This window comes from Camellia sinensis, chromosome 1 (assembly GCF_055761805.1).
Source record: "Camellia sinensis isolate YWXY chromosome 1, ASM5576180v1, whole genome shotgun sequence".
Classification (NCBI taxonomy): Eukaryota; Viridiplantae; Streptophyta; class Magnoliopsida; order Ericales; family Theaceae; genus Camellia; species Camellia sinensis.
In genome coordinates, this window is record NC_138961.1 from 23,692,821 (window position 1) to 23,713,097 (window position 20,277).

At 33.2% G+C, this 20,277-nt stretch overlaps 1 protein-coding gene, 1 long non-coding RNA gene and 1 other non-coding gene across 3 annotated transcripts; 1 reads left to right on the forward strand and 2 right to left on the reverse strand.

Annotated features, from left to right (window-relative positions):
- Positions 1-1,181: 1,181 nt before the first annotated feature.
- Positions 1,182-3,754, reverse strand: LOC114323570 (uncharacterized). Its single transcript, XR_003651262.2, has 3 exons — positions 3,297-3,754; positions 1,788-1,922; positions 1,182-1,435 (listed from the first exon to the last, which is right to left on the reverse strand). It is a non-coding gene; the product is annotated as an uncharacterized LOC114323570 (long non-coding RNA).
- Positions 3,755-8,956: 5,202 nt separating this feature from the next.
- Positions 8,957-9,028, reverse strand: TRNAP-AGG (transfer RNA proline (anticodon AGG)). The gene has a single exon. It is a non-coding gene; the product is annotated as a tRNA-Pro (tRNA).
- Positions 8,974-14,550, forward strand: LOC114312197 (uncharacterized). The gene is made up of 2 exons (XM_028258403.2): positions 8,974-9,239; positions 13,695-14,550. Exons 1-2 carry the CDS (start codon positions 9,164-9,166, stop codon positions 14,342-14,344), a joined length of 726 nt encoding a protein of 241 aa, XP_028114204.2. The 5' UTR covers positions 8,974-9,163; the 3' UTR covers positions 14,345-14,550.
- Positions 14,551-20,277: the final 5,727 nt, after the last annotated feature.

Genomic DNA, 20,277 nt, shown 5'->3' on the forward strand with positions numbered 1-20,277 from the left:
TACCCCAGTCTACATTAAATCAATTATTAGACCACTGTTCAAATTAAGTTCAAATCACTATTTAAGATGAGACAAAACTCATAAGTTGCTATATCATGCAACTCAAATTTATTGTTCTATTAACTAAAAAAGAATAGTATTGTTTGGTAAGAGTTCATGAACTCAAACATTTATACTTTTGTAGTGTAAACAAATTTTCGTAAGAGATGTCTTCATGTGCTTTGCTATTTGATAATTTTTTGTAGGTCAATGTCAATGTCAAGCACAAATGCAAGTATGGACAACATGCATGAAGTTAGATTCGACAACCGCATTTGTCGATGTGGCAAAAAAGCTATGGTTAAGATTTCTCAGTGAACGGATAATCCAAATTGCCTTTATTTTGTATGCCCCAATTCACCGAATGGTTGTAAGTTCTTTGAGTGGTAGATCCCTCCACATATGTAGCATAATTTGAAGGTGGTCGAGAATGATATTCTTGAAGAATGCATGGAAGTCTTGTCTACTCTTAGAGAAATAATTATCGTGAATAGGGAGCTCAAAGACATGACTATGAAAAGTAAGAAACAATATAGAGACTTGACAATGGTGATTGAAAGAGTTGGTGAAAAATTAAATTACGCCTTTGCTTTTTTTGTTTTGTTGTTGGTGGTAGTTGTCATTCTAATGTATTTGAAATAGTGTATGTAATGTAAGGTATGATGAGTATGACTTGTATTGTAGGTTGAATGTGTATGTAATGTATGGTGGATCACTACCATTTTGTTCAAGTGGTAATGAATGTAATGGCTTTTTTTTGTTTGATGAAGTGGCAATGATTTATTTGCTTAAGAGTTGAATGTAATGTCTTGTGACCTGCTTGTGAATAAGTATGATTTATTTACCATACAACAACTAAATTGAACTCCAACAAACAACAACAATGCTAATTAAAATGCATTCATAATGGTAATTAAATACTTCAAGTGGTAATGAATGTAATGGCTTTTTTTGTTTGATGAAGTGGCAATGATTCATTTGCTTAAGAGTTGAATGTAATGGCTTGTGACCTACTTGTGAATGAGTATGATTTATTTACCATACAACAACTAAATTGAACTCCAACAAACAACAACAATGCTAATTAAAATGCATTCATAATGGTAATTAAATACTTCAACAAGTTTTGTGCAACATCAACATCAACATCAATGTTAATTACTTCATTCACAATGGTCCAAAGAACAGTTTCACCATTCATGCAAATCTCATCTCAATTAAAATTCATTCATAATAGTCACTACAAAAATTCAGCATGAAATTTGAAGTCACCACAAAGCTTTACTACAAAAACATAATAGATGCATAATAGATGGTGTGTTGTTGTTGCATATCAGAGGCATCTCCTATGCATGAAATTTGAAGTGCCTTCCACCTCTTCATGGCCATCCAAACCCTGAAAAAAAAAAATTTGACAAACAGCAAAAATTCAGCACCAAAACAGTGTTTTAGCAGCACAAAATCAGTACAAAAATTGTATTTCAGCAGCACAACATGACAGTATTTCAGCACCAAAAAATGACCAAAATACAACAAAATTCAGCACCAAAAAGAGCATTTCAGCAGCACAAAATCAGCACCAGAAATTGCATTTCAGCAGCACAAATTCAGCATCAAAAATAGCATTTCAGCACACAATTTCAGCACAAAAATAATATTTCAGCAGCACAAAATTATTGCAGCTACAAGTAGCATTAATTTCAGCACAAAATTCAATAAAAACAATACCAAATCAGTAGCAAAAGTACCTCAGTACATAGCAGCAAATTATTTGTTGGTCGAGAACCTGTCTGTGAGCCTTGAGAATCTTGAAACCCAATGTCATACCCACCTTGAAGTATTGTCATAAATTTTGGTTGACCACAATATGCCAAATTGTTTGCCTACAATTCATTCATATTATATTACGATTCATAACAAGATGCAAATGAAAAATTAATTGACAAAACACAAATTAATTGGCTAAAAATCTGACTCACATTATATGTGGGATATATTAATGGAGGAGGAATTGTATCACCCATGGCAACGAAATGAGGAGGAGGAGGGGGAGCAAGAAGAGGATGAAGAGGAGTAACATTTTCATGAATACTTACATCTCCTCTAATAGATAATGGAGAAGGCCACTTGAACAGGTCACTTTAGTGTTTATTTTTTTTTAATAAAATTACAAGTTTTTTTTTTTTATTTCATTTTACAATGTGGAGCCAATGCCTTATGGTAAACCATTAACTATGTTCATGGACCTCTAACCAGCCATGAAGCACTTCATGTGTGTGCCCTGAGGTGTGTTTCATAGTGTGCTATTATGATATATATTACTAGTTTGGATAGAAGATAGGCTTGATCTCCCATACTTTCCATGCAAAGATGACTAAATCCAAAAATAAATAGACTTTACCAAACACCTAGGAGGGGAGGGGGGGGATTAATTTGACATGCAAAATGAAGTTTAAGACTTTCGACTGCCACAAAAATTTCAGTGACTTTAAAATGCCAACAATCAGATGCAAGCATGGATTTCTACTTGCTTTCTAAAGACGTCAAGAGTACCATTCAATCTAACCAAAAAATAACACATGGAACAAGAAGAAAACAAGTGCACATGACTGGAATAGTTACTTAAGAAAGTAAAGTGAACAATGCATGGAAAGACAAGAAAATTCAAAAACAAACTTGTGTTGTTTAGGTCTATTCTTCAAAATAGAAGGCATAAAAATGAATATGTGCAAACTCTTTTGACAGCAGAATGAATTGGGTATACTTGACATACCTACAGATTCACTTGTTATGAGCACACAATTTAAAATAGAACAACCAGTCTCCAAAGCCTCCAGAAGAAAATTTGAATGCAGACAATATTAGTGATTTTTTTTTTTTTTGGGTAAAAATGTTCTGTTTCCTCTTGTTTTCTAAATATCATGTACATGCTTTAGGAAAGAATATGTGTACTTCTAAATTGTTTCAAGTTCAAAATATTAGTACAAGTGGAAAATTCTGACAAATATAGAAGCTAATAAAAGCTTAGAATCTCAAAAGACGCTAAAAAAAAAATAACAATAACAAACTGAGGATAAAATTACCTCCATAAGCAAACGTAACTGGCAAACCATCAAAAATTATTTGAACATGGTAGGATATTTGGGGAAAATTGCTTTGAACATGGCAGATTGTTTGAACATGGCAGATTATTTGGGGAAAAATGCTTTGAACATGGCAGATTATATGGGGAAAAATTAAGGAAAAAAAAATATTACCTTCAGTTTGATGATGAAGTGCAGCTCTGGTTCGCAGGGTCGCCAGAGCTTGTTTCACCGTTGATGTTCGCCGCCGACTTCGATTCGCCACCGATCGTCGTCGATGTTTGCCGTCGACTTCGCCAATCGTCCTTCGCCAGAGCTTCAATGAGGGAGGGAAAAAGAGCTTCGAAGAGGGAGGGAAAACGGACTCGTGAATAGGAGGGATGCTGCTGCTGGGTTGAATGAAAGAAATTCACTTTTTTTTTTTTTTCTTTCTTCTTTTTTTTTTTTTTTTTTGCATCTGAGCTGTAGATCTTCATTTAAGCGACGTGGCCAAATCGTGGCCCTTGACCGGAGGAAGGGCCGGAGGCTTTGGCTAGAGAGGATCCGGACTCCAACGGCCTCGGCATCACTCCTGCACCAATAGTCCGGGACGGATACAGGATTATATCTTTGGGGGGCTATTGTATAGTTTAAAAAATTAGGAGGGCTACTCTATATAATTTTGAAATTATTTACAAAAAATTTCGGGGTGCGAACTCCTATAATTTGAAGTTATTTTAAAATTTTTAATATAATATATGATATTTTTCAAAATTTTGAGGGTGCGGTTGCCCCCCTAGATCCATCATTACCAGTAGTAAGAGTGACATTGAAATTATCAATATATTTATATATTTTACAAAAGAATATTTTTAAGGAGAGATATTATGAGAGTTTTAAAATCCCATACAAAATTATTTTTAAAATCAAAATCTCTATGTGAGATTGTAAAATAAAAGTTAAATGGAAGTTAACCAATGGAGATTTTCTTAATTGTTTAAAATTAAGAAAATAAAAAAAAATTAGTATGAGATATTGATCATAAAATTTCTCACTAAAAATCTCTTTTTACTTATATGAATAGGAGTATAAGATTCACTTTATGTTAGTGAAACAATTTACTTTTCCTTTCTTTTTTTCCGATTTGAGATTGTAAAATAAAAAGTAAATGGAAGTTAGCCAATAAGAATTTTCTTAATTATTTAAAATTAAAAAAATTTAATAATTTTAGAATGAGTGTTTAGAGCTTCTAAAAGATTTCTACCTAAAAATCTCATTTTCCTTATATAATATATAAGTTTACGTTTATTGCAATTAAAACATGTGAAATGTTACTATACACATGAGTGTATCATATACGCCCCTCGTTATTATAATTTTTTGTTTACTTATAAATTTTTTAATTATATTTTATGTAATATTTGGTTATATATATACTTTTTTTTGGAATTATGACGTAGAAAATATAGAGTTATGTCATTTTGTTATTTATGAGAGGTATATTTTTCTTAAAATATATTATCCACTAATTATATAAAAAGATTGTTATTCAAGATAAAAAAAAAATTAAACTTAATTTTTACACTCAGTGACAACCAATAATGATATTAAAAGTAATATTTTTTCTCATATTATTTTTAATTATTAATTAACCATATTACTTATATATCATTAAATTTATAAAATAAATTTAAAAAACGAGTTTGTAAATCATTTTACCTTGCACAATTTTCTATAGCCACGATAATTACAGTAAACTCTAAAGACAAGTAACAAAAAAACAAAATAAAAGGCCAACATTTTGGCGTGTGTTATTCCATGCGACACCGTTTTCTCAAACTATTGATGATGAAATACAACCAAACGACTTGGCCAACGCTGTTGCCAGGTGGGACCTAGACCACAACGGCCTTCGCATCACACCAGCACCAGCTCCAGCACCAGCAGCCTTTCCTCTTCCTCTGCCGCCGCCGCCGCAACCAGCACTCGACACCATCTCTCCTCCCTCCGGCATCGGCGGAATCTTCATCGGAGGTCGGTTCCCCTTCCTCTTCTTGATTTCAACAGCATCCATCTCCGGCTTAAACTTCATCGGTCCAAACATAAACATCTTCCTACGCGACTGCGCAGACATGGACGTAATAGCGCTGATATTCACCTTCTGAACCGGCGATCCCTGCTTCGAATAATTGCTCAGATCCAAGAACGAGAACCGGAGCGAGATCGACCGGTTCCTATTCACCGTCCTTCCATCTCTATCCTCTCCTCCAACACGCGGTTTATGAAACGACGCCGATTTCACCCCCAAATCTCGCTTCCGATACTCGATCTCACGATAAACGTTGTTTCCGAAGAAGACGACGCTGTTGTTTCGGCTCAATTCAGAGTCCGTAGCGCCGCAGAACTCGAATCGGTCTTGATCGGAGGAATTGCTTCGGCGAGAGGGGTCCTCGAACTTGTAGCCTTGAATTGGGAGGTTGCAGAGAGAGATATCGTCGTCTGCGTCTCCAGAGTCTAGAGACAAGTCTTCGAAAGCAGGTTTGTGCATGTCTTCCATTGTTGAAACGAGAGAGTGTAGAAGAAGAGAGAGAAAATGAAAGATGTGAAGAAACGTAGCTTAATGCGGTTATATATAGAAAACTAGAGACAGAGAGAGAGTGAGAGGATGGTAGCTTTGGAGTCACGGCTTCTAGAGAGAGAGAGAGAGAGAGAGAGAGAGAGAGAGCGGGGGGTGTTGATAGAGACTTTGGAGAGAGAAGAGATCGGAGAGAGGGAAAAGACAGAGGACTGGTAAAGGATTACTAGAAGAAACAACTAATCGTCAAGAAATGTAGAGACAATTTAGGGATACGTAAGAAAAATGCAGTCACATGCTAATATAATAAAGACTGTATATTGACATGAATAAATTACAAATTGAATTATAATTATTATTATTATTATTTATCTAGAGTTTCTTTCGCCTAGGACAATTACTAATTCTCGAAAGTTTTGAAATTTGTGACCACATTTTTTTTCATTTTGGTTAAACTAAAAGTTTTGGTGAGGAGAGGCAACCTAATTAGGCCAGTACAAGTCGCAACTCTCAGCAATGATTTACATTAAATTTATAAATTGTTTATCAAAGAAAATTGCTGACAATAAGAATCGAACCTAAATCGTGACGGTGAACTGTTCCCCCTTTACCAATTTAACCAACCTTCATTAGCATGACCAAATCCTTTGGAAGACATGAACTTCATACTTTAACTTTTAGAAGGAATAACACACCAGTGAGTGCAAGAAAAATTATTTACAAAAAAATAAAAAAAAAATTATGATTTCAAATATTAATATTTATACTTCTCATATCTAACTTCATTTGTAATTTTCTATTAATTTGCTTCTTATATATAATGATGTCATTATTATACTAAATATTTGTTGTTAGTGAAGAGTTCAATAAGAAAAAAGTATACCAACTATGGCATTATTAGTTGTGTTGCAAATTGAATTATTATTATTTTCTTCAATGTGAGTGAATTATTACAAATATGAGAAGTATTACATGAAACTGATCATTAGTCTAACAATAATTAAAAATCAAACTTCTGTTTATGGAAGTTAAACTTGAAACCTTACATTTTAAAATAGTGTTGCATAATTATTAGACCAAAAGCCTTGATTAATAAGTAATTAGAATACTTACTGTGAATTTTATCAAAAATTTAAATATATAATGAAAATTTTATTTGATGTGCTGTGAATTACATTTAAAGTAAATAATTTTTTTCAATATATAGTATTTTTAAAAATGCTTTTCATCATTTTTTTTTCAGGGCCTCGTTTGGGAACAGGATAATTTAATAATTTTTTGACTATTTGACTAAAATATGAGCTAAAAAAATTAGTATGTTTGGGATGACTTTTTACGAAAAGATGTGCAAAAAATAAAGAGAAAAGAGAATTTTTAATTTTTTTTATATGTGTTATTGACTTTTTAATTTTTTTAGTGACTTTTTAACTAAAAAAATTGCTTGCCAAACGTGGCCTCACACTCACTTCCACATCTCCAGTTGGTATGCTATGCTCTGTGATATTTGTCTTCTATCCGACGTATTTATTTATTTATTGTGTAATGTTAAAATTGAGTGAAATAATGTGCTTCTCTAATGTAGTGTGCCTGTCAAGTGGGCAGTGATTGAGAGCGTTGAACTCCCAGCGGTGTTTTAGGAAGTTGGTAAAAAATTAATTTTTTGATTTTTTTATTTTTTTTTTTTGTAAAAAAGTTGATTTTTTTGGGTTCGTTTGTCACGAAGGTTTGGATTGGGTTGGGTTGGATTGGGCTGGGACTATTTTAATCACAAAAAGATAAAATAAGCTTTTTAACCTAATAAGATAAAATGTCATATCCAAATCATAATCATTTTATTTTTTCTCTCACAAAAGTCAAAAAGCCAAAAAACTCAAATGAGACTTTTTAACCACAGACTAAAATAGTTAAAAAATTAAAAAGTCAAAAAATCAACCCACATTCCAAAGGAAGACTTTGTAGTTTTTTGTGTAAAAAAATTAAAAAGCTAAAAAATTAGCTTTTTTAGCTTGATCTCAAAACCCCTAAATGGAGTTCTGTACATATGGCATTGAAGAGAAGAAAAATAAAAAATATAAAAAATGTCAAAACATCACATCAATAGATAGGTTCCATCTCCTAAAACTCTTTTAGAGCTCCCAAACATTTTTGTTTATGTTATCCTATAGACTAGTAATGATGATGCAGAACATTAAAACGTTATATATATATAATAAAAAGGAATAAATTATAAATACACTCCATGAATTGTAATTCAAGGTTATTTATCAAAATCCGACCTGAGTTAAATCCGAATTTTTCGGATTGTACATAAATTTTATTTATTTATTTTTAGTGCAGCTAAATTAATTAATTAATTAAAACTATACTATATTTACATTTTTTTTAATAAAATATATCATTAATAATATCAAAACAAATCATTTATACAATATAAGAGAGATGCCACTATGATGGTCTTTACATAAGTTGTGTTATGTTACTTGTGTATATAATATATATTCAATATGATTTAACAAACTAAATTACTTTAATATCATCAAATGATTAATAATTTATATATATATATATATATTTAATATTTTATATACATAAATCGGGTTTCAGGTTGTTTGATTTCTTTATCCAAACCCGTCGTAATTCGGGTTTCTAAATTTTTTTCTATACCATACCAAATTTTTTTTTTTTGGATCAAGCCTAAAAAAAAATCGAACTGGGCTCGAGTTGCTTGAATTAAACCTATCCAAGTTGCATCCGTAATTGAAATTGAAAGGATCATAGTAAGTCATATCATTCCGTATAAAAATTTCATTTATAATCGCTTTATTTGGTTTCATTTATAGAATATGTTTTAATGTTAAACATTTAAAAAATATGAAGAAAAATTTTAAATTTACCTTTTGCACAAGAAAAGAAATTAGTATGAAAATAATATGTTTTAATTTTAAATCGAACTGGGCTTGAGTTGCTTGGATTAAACCTATCCAAGTTGCATCCGTAATTGAAATTGAAAGGATCATAGTAAGTCATATCATTCTGTATAAAAATTTCATTTATAATCGCTTTATTTGGTTTCATTTATAGAATATGTTTTAATGTTAAACATTTAAAAAATATTAAGAAAAATTTTAAATTTACCTTTTGCACAAGAAAAGAAATTAGTATGAAAATGATATATGTTTTTTGAGTTTTGCAAAAAAAAAAAAAAAAATTAAATTAAAATGAAAATGTATTATAAGTTTTTCATTATTTGAATAAAAAATACGAAATAAAAGTAACGTTAGGGGCATTCCGAGAATTGAACTCGGGACCTCTCGCACCCTAAGCGAGAATCATACCACTAGACCAAATGCCCAATTTGGCATACGTGTCCTACTATTAATTATTTATTGAGAATAAAGAGCTAAACCCTAGTAAAAACTCAAAAGCGATTCGAAACCTACAAATTTTACGCACCATTTTCACTAGTCGAGAGCTCTGAGATTCAGAGATGGCGAGATCGGCCCTCCTTCACTTGGTTCGTTCGCAGACCACTCATCGTCTCAAGTCCACAACCTCACTCTCTGGTTCTCTCTCTCTCTCTCTCTCTCTCTCTCTCTCCTCTTCTGTGTATGTATATATGCGTTTTCATGTATGTGTCTGTGTAGATATAATTATACTTACATGTTGGAATTGTGAATGCAAGTAAACTATGTAAATTGTGGACGTTGGATATGCAGTGTGTTTCTGTTTGGATATGGTAACCTTTCACCAAAATTTTCATCTAATTTGATTCCAAATTCGAGTAAAAAGTTTGATTTGACATGAACTAATCCAATCGTTTTATCAAATTTTCATTAAAATCATTTTTTAAAGAATTTCCCTCTTATCCTAAATTTCCCTTTTCATCAAATTTGATGAAAAAACAAATTCATCTCCGATCTTTTTAAATTTTTATGAAATTCAAATCTGATGAGTTGTCAATTTGATTATAAAAAAAAAAAAAAATGATTTGATGAACATTTGATGCTCTTACTGTAGGATACAATTGGTTTCTGTTTGTTCAGATCAAACCTAGACACTTCTGTGTATTGATGGTCTAATATGTACTTTGGATCGTTTATGGGAACTTGGGTTGTGTTTGTGTCTTTTGATTTGTGAGAGGGAAATTAGGGCCTTTTTGGTTGTGTTTTTGTTTTCTTTGTTTTTGTGTTTTCGAAAACGAAAATAATGAAAGCTTTGAAAACACCCATCACCATAGTTTTCATGTGGTTTTCAGAGAGAAGATACGCGCCCAAGGCCGAGCGCTTCCCCCTTGAAAGGAAGGGGTGGCGTGGTATTTCCACGAGAGAGGTTTTCATAAAATTCGTGGCGCACACTATATTGTGCGATGGGCGTACATTAGATCGGGACTCCATGGCCGCTTTGCTGCTTCAGTTTTGCAGCCAAAGCGAAGGATTGCCCTACATTCTCTTTCTCTCTCTCTCTCTATCTTTCTTCTCCTCCTCCTCATCATCATCCATCACTCTTATCCTCTACTCTTTCCAATTTTTTATATTTTTATTTATATTTTTTTATAGAAATTTCTGATGCCTGTGAACACATTTGCCTATATATATATATAGTATTTGAGGCCACACGATGCGTGTGCTATTATTTTTTAAATCAAAATGAGATTGATATTGATGGTTGAACAGTAAAAGTTTTCTTTGAATGTGGACATTGACTTGATATTACATATTGCCCCTTTTGTGGTGAAGAGAAACAAACAGAAAATATACATGAGATTTATCGCATGACATGGGCATTTTGGGGAAAAAAATACCATGACAGAGGGTAGGCTACACCAAGTCTAGTCTTCACATATAATAATTTTATATAGTATATATATGTACTTATGCTTGCCTTTGTATGTGTCTCTGTAGCTATTATTCTACTTAGATGTCCAAATTTTGAAAAAAGTAATAAACTATGTAAATTATGTACGTTTATGTTGCTGTTTGGATATGCTTATTGTACAATACAGTTGGTTCAAACCTAGATACTTCCGTACATGCATAATATGTACTTTGGATTGTTTACTAGAACTTGTGCTGTATTTGGGTTTTGGATTTGTGGAGGGAAAAGAAAAATAAAGATAAAAGAGGGAAAAGAAAAATTAGGGCCTTCTTGGTTTTCTTTGTTTTTGAAAAACAAAAATAATGTAAACCCATCACCCATAGCTTTCATGTGGTTTTCAGAGAGTAGAAACACGCCGAAGGCCGAGTGCTTCCCCCTTGAAAGGAAGGGGTGGCGTGGTATTTCCACGAGAGAGGTTTCATAAAATTCGTGGCGCACACTATATTGTGCGATGGGCATACATTATATCGGGACTCCATGGCCGCTTTGCTGCTCTAGTTTTGCAGCCAAAGCGAAGGATTGCCCTACATTCTCTCTCTCTCTCTCTCGCATCATCATCCATCTCTCTTATCCTTTTCTCTTCCCATTTTTTTAATAGAAATGTCCGCTGCCATAGAACTCATTTGCCTATATATATATATACCAGTATTTGAGCCCACGCGATGCGTGTGCTATTATTTTTTAAATCTAAAAGAGATCAATGTTGACGGTTGAACCAGTAAGAAGTTTGCTTTGAATGTGGATATTGACTTTACATATTTGCCTCTTTTGTGGCGAATAAATAAAGATAATAGAGGGGGAAAAGAATTAGGGCCGTCTTGGTTGTGTTTTCGTTTTGTTTTGAAAACAAAAATAATGAAAAGTTTGAAAACACCCATCACCCATAATTTTCCTGGAGATAAGTAATTTGGTTGAAAGGGATTCCCAGAGCTTGTAAGTTGTGTGTATGACACCTGTCTTTGCTTTAGCACATCACATAGCCACTGGGTGTAGCTCCGGGTTCGTAACTTTGTATGGTGCCAAACCTCAACACACTGGTCATTCCCTCAGATTTCTGTAACCTAGAGATTTTCAAACTTGAAAAACTAGAAAAAGTAAGTTTCAATTCTATAGGCATCAATTTATTTGACAATTTTGTATCTAATAGATGGACTATCATGATCGGGGATTTTTATTCACTGGTTTGTATGATGACTTCGAAAGAGTTGTGGACTGGGCATGTTGGTTTCTTTGCTTAGATTCAGAGTGAAGTCTCAAAAATGTTGTGAAGATTGAAAAATGTGCTTGGTATAATGTTATGTTGTGTAGTTTATGTGACTAGACATAGTTGTAAAGCTCCAAATTATTTATTCTTTGTTTGGAGTCACTATTATTTCCCTTATCCTAATTAAATTAAAAGTAAATGATGTTTGTACTTAAAAAGTGAAGCTCATACAAAAGCATATGATTCATTATTATGGTAGTTTATATTGTATTATTGTTCTATTTTTGCTAATAAATTTATCGTTCTATTTTTTCTAATAAAATTATCTTTCACAATTTTTGATATAGAATTCATGTCATTCACTTACGACTTAGCCTCTGTTGCAAACCTATATTTCTTTCCATTAATGCTTTGTAACATGCATAGACACACTTCTCCTCATAGACCAGAAGGCATCCACACCGTGTTGCATTGATCTTTCAAGGTCTTAAGGTGTCCATTTTGGCAATGTTTTTTTTTTCCCCTGTGCTTTTTACATGCTTATGTGTGAAAGTGGAGTTGGCAAAGAGGTTGTCATTCCGATCAAAATGCTAGGGACTTGTTCCCTAGGCCACAAAATAAGAAATAAGATTGGGTTTTGGGGCCATGGTATTGTACTTGTTTTGCGGAATACAACTTTTGAAGAAATGCCAAAAGTTGTCCTGATTGTGCAAACAAAAATTATGTACTTCTATGTTTCAAATTACTCTTAGTTGCATCTAAAGAGGAAAGTCAAAATGCTAGAGATATTTTCTCATAACATTTGATATACTGAAGTCTTTCTTTTCAGTAGAAGATCTTGCACCTATAACAAAAATTAAAATGGAGTTGTAAACTGTTTGACACCTTTTTCACATGCACCATTGAATTTGTATGCCGACAAGCAAACCTATATGTCTTGTTAGTTGACTTCTTACGTTATTCATTTACATATAAGAGTTGTATATAAAATATCAATACAAACTCTTCTCTGCAAGCAGTTATGAGAGTGACAAACAATTTTACTATTTCTTTTATCAAAATTTTAATTGCATCTCCTTATTTAAGATCAGCCCTACATATTGTGACAAGTAGTGAACCACACCAATTTCATTTGGAAATGCAAATGCAAGGTCCAATTAATTCCAATTTTTTTTTGACAGCATATAATGAGAACTTCGTTAGATGAGCCTTTTATTTTTGTATTGCCCATAGGAACTCTGTGATACCACACATTATATTGGCAACTGGCAACACAGTGTGGAACATATACATGTTCAATGCCCATGGGGATTATATAATGCCGCACATGATGCTTGCAAAGGCTTTGTGTGACACTATCACTACCATTTCATATAATCTTGTCTCTCTATGGAAGAATGTAAATGTCGATTCATTTGCGGTTATGACTTTTCAAACTATGGATTTAGCCACACATTGGAAGCTCCAGACAAGTTGTTTAGAAAAAGTAAGAAATCCCAGTTCGATGAATTCTTGAACTAGGGGCTATAATACCAAAGTCACTTTTTGTTAACACTTTTTACTGCATAATGATGTCCTTCATAAATAGTTAAATTGTTATGTATTACTTGTATACGTTGATGTGTTAGTTCACCAGCACGCTGTAGAAGCTTGACCTTTGGTATTTTAAAAATTACCACTCATGTTCTCTAAAGTACGCAAAATTCATGCCTCTTGGCTTGCTTGAACCCCTTGTATCTTGATTGTGCTGACTCTTTAGGCTTTCCTCCAGATACAAACTCAACTACAGATTGTTGGCTATTGTTGGTTGATTACCTTTTCCATTTGAGTAAAAAAAATTTCCTTATTAACTCAACGTGGTTGTCAGTGAGCTTTTTGGCTTGGAAATTCAGAGATGCACATTTTTAAGGTTACTGTTAACAGTTTTTTGCTGCTTCAGGTTGTTATCCCCATAAGTTCGGAACATGGTCGCCACACCCTCCGAGTTCCAATACCAACCTCAACTCTGCTTCACAGTTTGCCATTATGCAAAAAAGATGGGCATCTCAATCCCCAAGGGAAGATGACAAGATCAGCATTGGACCTCGTAGAGGAGTAGAAGCTGGGGATGATGATAAGGATACAGGGGTTGCTTATTATGGTCCGATCTCAAGTACTATCAAGAAAGTGAAGCTCCTCTCTCTTTCCACCTGTTGCCTATCCGTGTCTTTAGGACCTGTCATAACATTCATGACATCTCCTGACTCGAATGTGATCCTAAAGGGGGCAGTGGCTTCTTCGGTTATCTTCTTCAGTGCTTCAACCACCGCTATTCTTCACTGGTTCGTGAGCCCTTATATTCACAAGCTCAGATGGCGGCCTGGTTCAGACAGCTTTGAAGTCGAGATGTTGTCATGGCTAGCAACATCTATTCCGAAAACCATCAAGTTTGCGGATATCAAGCTGCCGGAGACAAACAGGCCTTTTGTGACATTTAAAGCTGATGGAAAATTTTATTTTGTTGATGCCGACCACTGTCACAACAAGGCTTTGTTAGCTAGACTGACCCCACAGAAGGCAACGCAAGAGTCGGCTTTTAAGAATTTGTGACTGAGAAGATTTTGATGAGAACTTTTTAGTTTGTATGTTTTGGCTCAAACTATTACTATGGCTTGTAATGAACAAAATGATCAGAGCTTTGAGCTTATTATGGGATTTTTATCTGTTTTCGTTAAAATTAACAGGATTATCCATATTTTGTTTTTTTGGGTCTTTTTGACAATCAATAAATTGATGTATGAAGTTTTACACCTACACATTCAATTGGGTGAGTTTGAAGTTTCAGAATAATGATCCACTTTTCAATGTTGGTTGAGCTGATAGCCAAAAACCCCAAATAATGTTTTATCTGTTATTTGCATCTTTGTATCTTTTTTCCTTGTTTGACTCTCTCAAGTACTTATCGGATATTTCCTTTTGCGGAATTATGTTTCACTTATTTCTTGGATGAATTACATTTTTCACCTCTATAGTTTAATTTTAATTTTATTTTAATATTTATTTTTGCAATTTGAACAATTTGATGTCTACAAGTTATAGTTAAGTTTTAGTTTGGTATTTTAGTCCGAATTTTGGTTAAATTTTTCTACGTGTGAATCTAAAAAAAATTAGCAAGTATATCAAAATCATTAATTTTTAACTTTTTTCCCCCCTACAAGTCCAAATCCAAATACAAGCATAGCAACAAATCTCTCCACAAATCTAATATCAAAAAAGACCTACTTCCACTCTTGTATGAACTTTATGTCAAACAATATCCATTTAGATCTATCAGAATGCAGGCAGGCAATTCATGAATTAAAACAAAATCTAGATATTATATGAAAAGAAAATGTCAGGACAACACAAGTGTTGGTATTTTTTTTTATAATAATATTAGAAAAATATATAAAATAAAATTAAATAAAAATGATAAAAATAATAATTATTATTTTTATTAAAGAATAAAATAAAGAATAAACTACATAATTAAAAATACAGAAATGAATTAGATTATATCATAGGACATATTAAAAGACGGATTCACATAGACATACAAAATAATATACAAGAAATAGTTTAAATCGAAAAGTTTAAAGAACAAAGGATAAGAGACGCAAATCTAAACCTACGTGATATCATAATTTCCTCAAAACAGATTCACCGCCTCTCGATGGGTGCTAGAGGTACATCGATGTCTGTCTCCTAGGATACGATGATCAAAACCAGCTCATGCAGAAGCACATTCTAAACAGCTTTAGTGAACTTAACAATGACAGCACACTCTCTCTAACAAGAACCAAAGAAGGAGTTAACACAAAGAAGATAAAAAAAATTTCCTTGGTATAAAAATTATTTCTAACTTTATTATCTCAAAACACCATCTCATTTTCCATAAAAAAATCTCTCAAAAATTCTTCTACTAAGTTGGAAGGAAAAGCCTCTATTCATATTTGTAGGAGAGAACCTTAGCCATGAAGACTAATATCAATAGGGTCATCCAAGTGCCATTAACCAAAGCTATCAACTTTAGCCATTAGGGTTAGAGTTACAAAGGTTAAAAACTTATGACCACTAATATGATCATTAACTCCATCATCAAAAGATGAGAGTTAAAAAGGTCTAAAAATTTTATGTGCTTAATATATACAAATAAATATGTATATAATGATATTTGAATAATTCAAACAGATGGGTTGCAAAACGGATACGGGTGTTGGGTCAAAACCCGATCCAAGCCCAACATCAAACACATATACAAGCTAAACCTAACACAGCACAATTGAGTCCAAGTTCAAGATTAAGTGCAACTCCAACTCCAAGACCAAGATCAAACTCAGCACAAGCACATGCACAAGTACAAATCTAAGCCCAAGATAAAATAGTGTTGTTACAGATATATAATGTGAGCATGTTGTTGGCCTTTTTGTTGGCTGCTGTTGTTTGCTTTGATGCCTGGTGTCATTGTTGCTGGTGCATGGTGCTATGGCTGGTGTTTACTGTCAACAGTTTGCCCACAGTTTGCTGTTGTTTGCTGTCTTTGGGGCTATGGTGTCTGTTTTGATCATTTTTGAATCAAATTGTCTCTATAATATGGTCTTTTGGGTTTTGTTTCTAGTTCCTTTTGTTGTTTGAATCTTTTCAGTGTAACCAGGTTATGTTGCTCTTAGGTTTTTTTTTTTTTTTTGTCTTGTTTGCCTTGTTCTTGCTCTCATTTGCTCTTTGCTTATGTGGTGTGTGAACATGATGGTTCTCGCTATTTAGATTGTCTTTTTTTGTGTTTTGGTTTATGTGTCTTTGTATAGTTGGTTAGCTCCTAGGGTATACCCCTTGTATCTTGTAGTTTTTTGTCATTTTATTTATGACTGATTCCCTCCCCCCCCCCCCCAAAAAAAAGCATAGCCTACAACCGCGGTTAATAACCGTCGCTATAAATAAAATTCAAAACGAATTCTCTGGCTATAGCAACACTGTAAAACTGATGGAATAGAGTCAAAATATAGCAGCGGTTCACAAAATGTCGCAAACGTGAAGGATATAGCGGCAGTCGACCCGTCGCTATAAAGTTAGCAAGTAATTGGTAAATTCAAGATATAGCGACATTTATAATTGTCACTGCATCAACCGTCGCAATAAAAATAACTATACCAGCGTTTGCAGAAAACGTCACTATAAGGATATGTCGATGGGGCTATTGCGGCGGTTTGGTCGTCGCTATTGCAACCGCGGGTAAAAGTATTCTAGTTTTTAGCGATGCTTTTTCTTGCTTTTAGCGACAGTTTTGGCCGCTACTAAATCTTGATTTTTTTGTAGTGCCACTTTATGAGACAATTCTCATTCGCAATCTAATAGTTTCAGCTCATTATTTTTATATTGTAATATTTTCACTTAAGAGAATACAACCTCACTCGGACCCACCTTAATCGGCTGTTGGATCCTACTTTAATTTCGAATTAAAGTTGCTGAAAAACCATTATTTTCCAACAATCCTCCATATGAATAAAATTTGGCCAAATAAATAAAAATGGACAACGCTTAGCAACAAATACTCGGAGAGAGAGCACACAAAATAGCCTTGCATCAGAAAAGGTAACTATTGCCTTGAACCTTTCGTAGTCAAAGCCTATCGGATTTACTAGTTGACCAGTGAACGTGATGTCTTGAACTGTTCTGCCGTTTGTGTAAATCGAGACAATAGACCTCACACAGGAGTTACTCCAACTGTTGTTTTTGTTCTCACTAGTGTGTCAAGTTTGGCCCTGAAATACTTGTCTAGTTCAGTGAGTGTTTTTAAAGAATTCGGCCTTGTCAATTCTTAAAGAAGCGGCCTTACTTCGTATTCACATAGGTATCTTGCTATACCACAATTGACTATTCAAAAAACACAAGTCATTAAAAGCATCAGTTTGACCTTCTACCAGAAAGGGTATCATTGTATAAAGGAATGGCCAGGAGGATTTATTCCACAGTGATTCACCCATTATACGTAATTAGGTTGTTCCTTTGAACCTAGATCTTGGGATTTCTAGTCAATTACATTAGGTTTTTCGTTCCGATAACATTCGTTAAAGACCTTAATCCCATTCATCTTGACGACTTCTTACTAACTCTCGATTTAACCTTTAGGTTAATGGATCCATAATATTGTCTTTAGACTTTACATAGTCTATAAAGACAACACATGAGAGCAGTCGCCATATGGAGTTATGTCTTTGATGAAAATGTCTAGAGCTTTCATCATACTTATTACTCTATGCCCTACCTATACTTGATTGGTAGCCGCAAAGTATGCAAAATTGCTAGCACAAGTTTCGATCAACATAGAATATCCTCAAGAAAACGGCAAAGTCATTCAGCTATTTCAGTAGCTTTATCTAAATCACTGAATTCCGATTTCATCATTGATCTAGTGATACACATCTACTTGGAAGATTTCCAAGACACAGTTGCACTTCCAATAGTGAAAACATATCCACTAAATGATTTTTAATCTTTATATCAAATATCTAGGTGACGTCACTATACCTTTTGGTCATGTTTGATTCACAATATTAATAGTGAAGTATTAATAATCCTATTAAATTAGTGTGGTATTCATTATCCAATTGGATTAATATCCATTGGATTAATAATCCCACCCCTACTCCATTACTAATAATCCTACAAATTTGTTGGATTAATTATCCATTGGATTAATAATCCTAAATCAAAATATTAACACAAACATAGGATAATTGGACCGATGGATTAATAATCTCAATCCCATGCTCTAATCCACCCAATCAAACATGCCCTTTTGGTACAATTGGATATCTAGAAAAATGCAATCCATAATCCTAACTTTATCGTAAGTACCTTAGTACCCACACAAACGCCTTTTAAAGATAGGCATTGGGATTACTCATGTATTTACTTAACCTGCTGACTGAGTAGGTTATGTTCGGCCTTGTACAACTCATCAGATATATCAACCTTCCAATGACTCAAGAATATTCTATTATTCTTAGTTAAATGGAGACTCAAGTCTACTGATATTCTCGACACACTTGTATCTAAAATTTTCAAATATTTTATCAATATAATGAAAGCAAGCAAGGCAAGGCATGCTCACGAGTCTGGCCATCCTTGGAAATCCCAGTTTCAAAACCTCCAAATGGTCCTAGAATAGGGGAAAAAAAAAAGAAAAAGGCATATACTCCAGTCTTTCAACACTTCTCACGTACATTTGATATTTGGATTGCTCATCACTTATTACAAATGGTGCAATAATCAAAAACAATATTTTACAATTGTGTCCATCTGTTAGCATACCAAGAATTGCCTACACCAAAATCTAAGATATAATATTGGCTTCAAGCTCGTTCATTTGGAAAACAATAGACATTATAAATCAGGACATAAACAACAGAACTGACAAGTATTTTATTTATTTATTTATTTATTTTTTGTGTGAGTGTAATAAAAATTTCATGACCCAATTCCAATCAAGAACAACACAGTAATTAAACGAAACATATAATTGCAGAGAGTGATAATACCAGGACAGGTAACAGAAATTTTTATTGGTTGGTTCAGGAAAGCTGAAGCGAGTGAAAAGGTAATGCCCATGTTAGATTTACACTAATTATTTTATTTTATTTTATTTTTTTAACAAGTGTAAACTAAACATTTCTTAACAATTTTTAAATGACTATATATTATTTATTACACGTACGTTGAAAAAAAAGTGGACAATAATTTTAAGCATGTTAACAAATGTCTTTAAGGGCACTAGTTAGAATTCATTAAAAATTGGACAAATTGATCATTACATTGGTTTAAAGATTTCCACCATTCATATTTATTATTAATACAGTGATGATACATAAAATGATAAATATTTATGAAATACAAATATGATTATTGTAACATTTTTATCAAAGTAAATTTGAAATTATAAATTTATAGCGTCAAATCTTATAGTACAACATGTTTCTAGAAGTGGTTGTGAAGTAGAAACTAATCCAAGAATTTGGCAAGAATTTTGTGAAGTTAAAAGTAAAAAAATTGATAAAGTGAGTAAAATGGATCCGTATTCTCTCTAATATTCTTTCCATCTTCCAGTAGTTAATCACAGCTAATAATGATGACTAACTATGTTAGCCGTAGTATTTGAATCAACTACTGAACAATAATTAGATAAAAAAAATGTTCGAGATGATCATCTTCCATATAAAATAAAATTAAATCTCTCTCCACAAATCCCTATTCATTTTTTTTTTTTTTTTCCAGACCGTATCTAAAAATTTAAGGAAAACAATTGATGAAGATTGAGGAGTCACTAGTTAAAGGACATGAAAATTTGGCGACAAGTGTCAACCAAGTAAGTTAAACGTCGTTGTTGCTCTAGAAAGCCTTCCGTCTCTGCATGAGAAAGTTCTGTGGAATGCAGATGATGGTATTTCATTGTGGTGGGTTAGCCCAGGGCTGCCATCTGATCTGAAATGGACTAGTCTTCATGTGGA

Bases quoted from the DNA above. Each gene is read 5' to 3' on its own strand.
- LOC114312197 (XM_028258403.2), top strand. From the start codon at position 9,164: ATGGCGAGATCGGCCCTCCTTCACTTGGTTCGTTCGCAGACCACTCAT. The intron at 9,240-13,694 runs GTTCTCTCTCTC...TTGCTGCTTCAG, and splicing joins GTCCACAACCTCACTCTCTG to GTTGTTATCCCCATAAGTTC.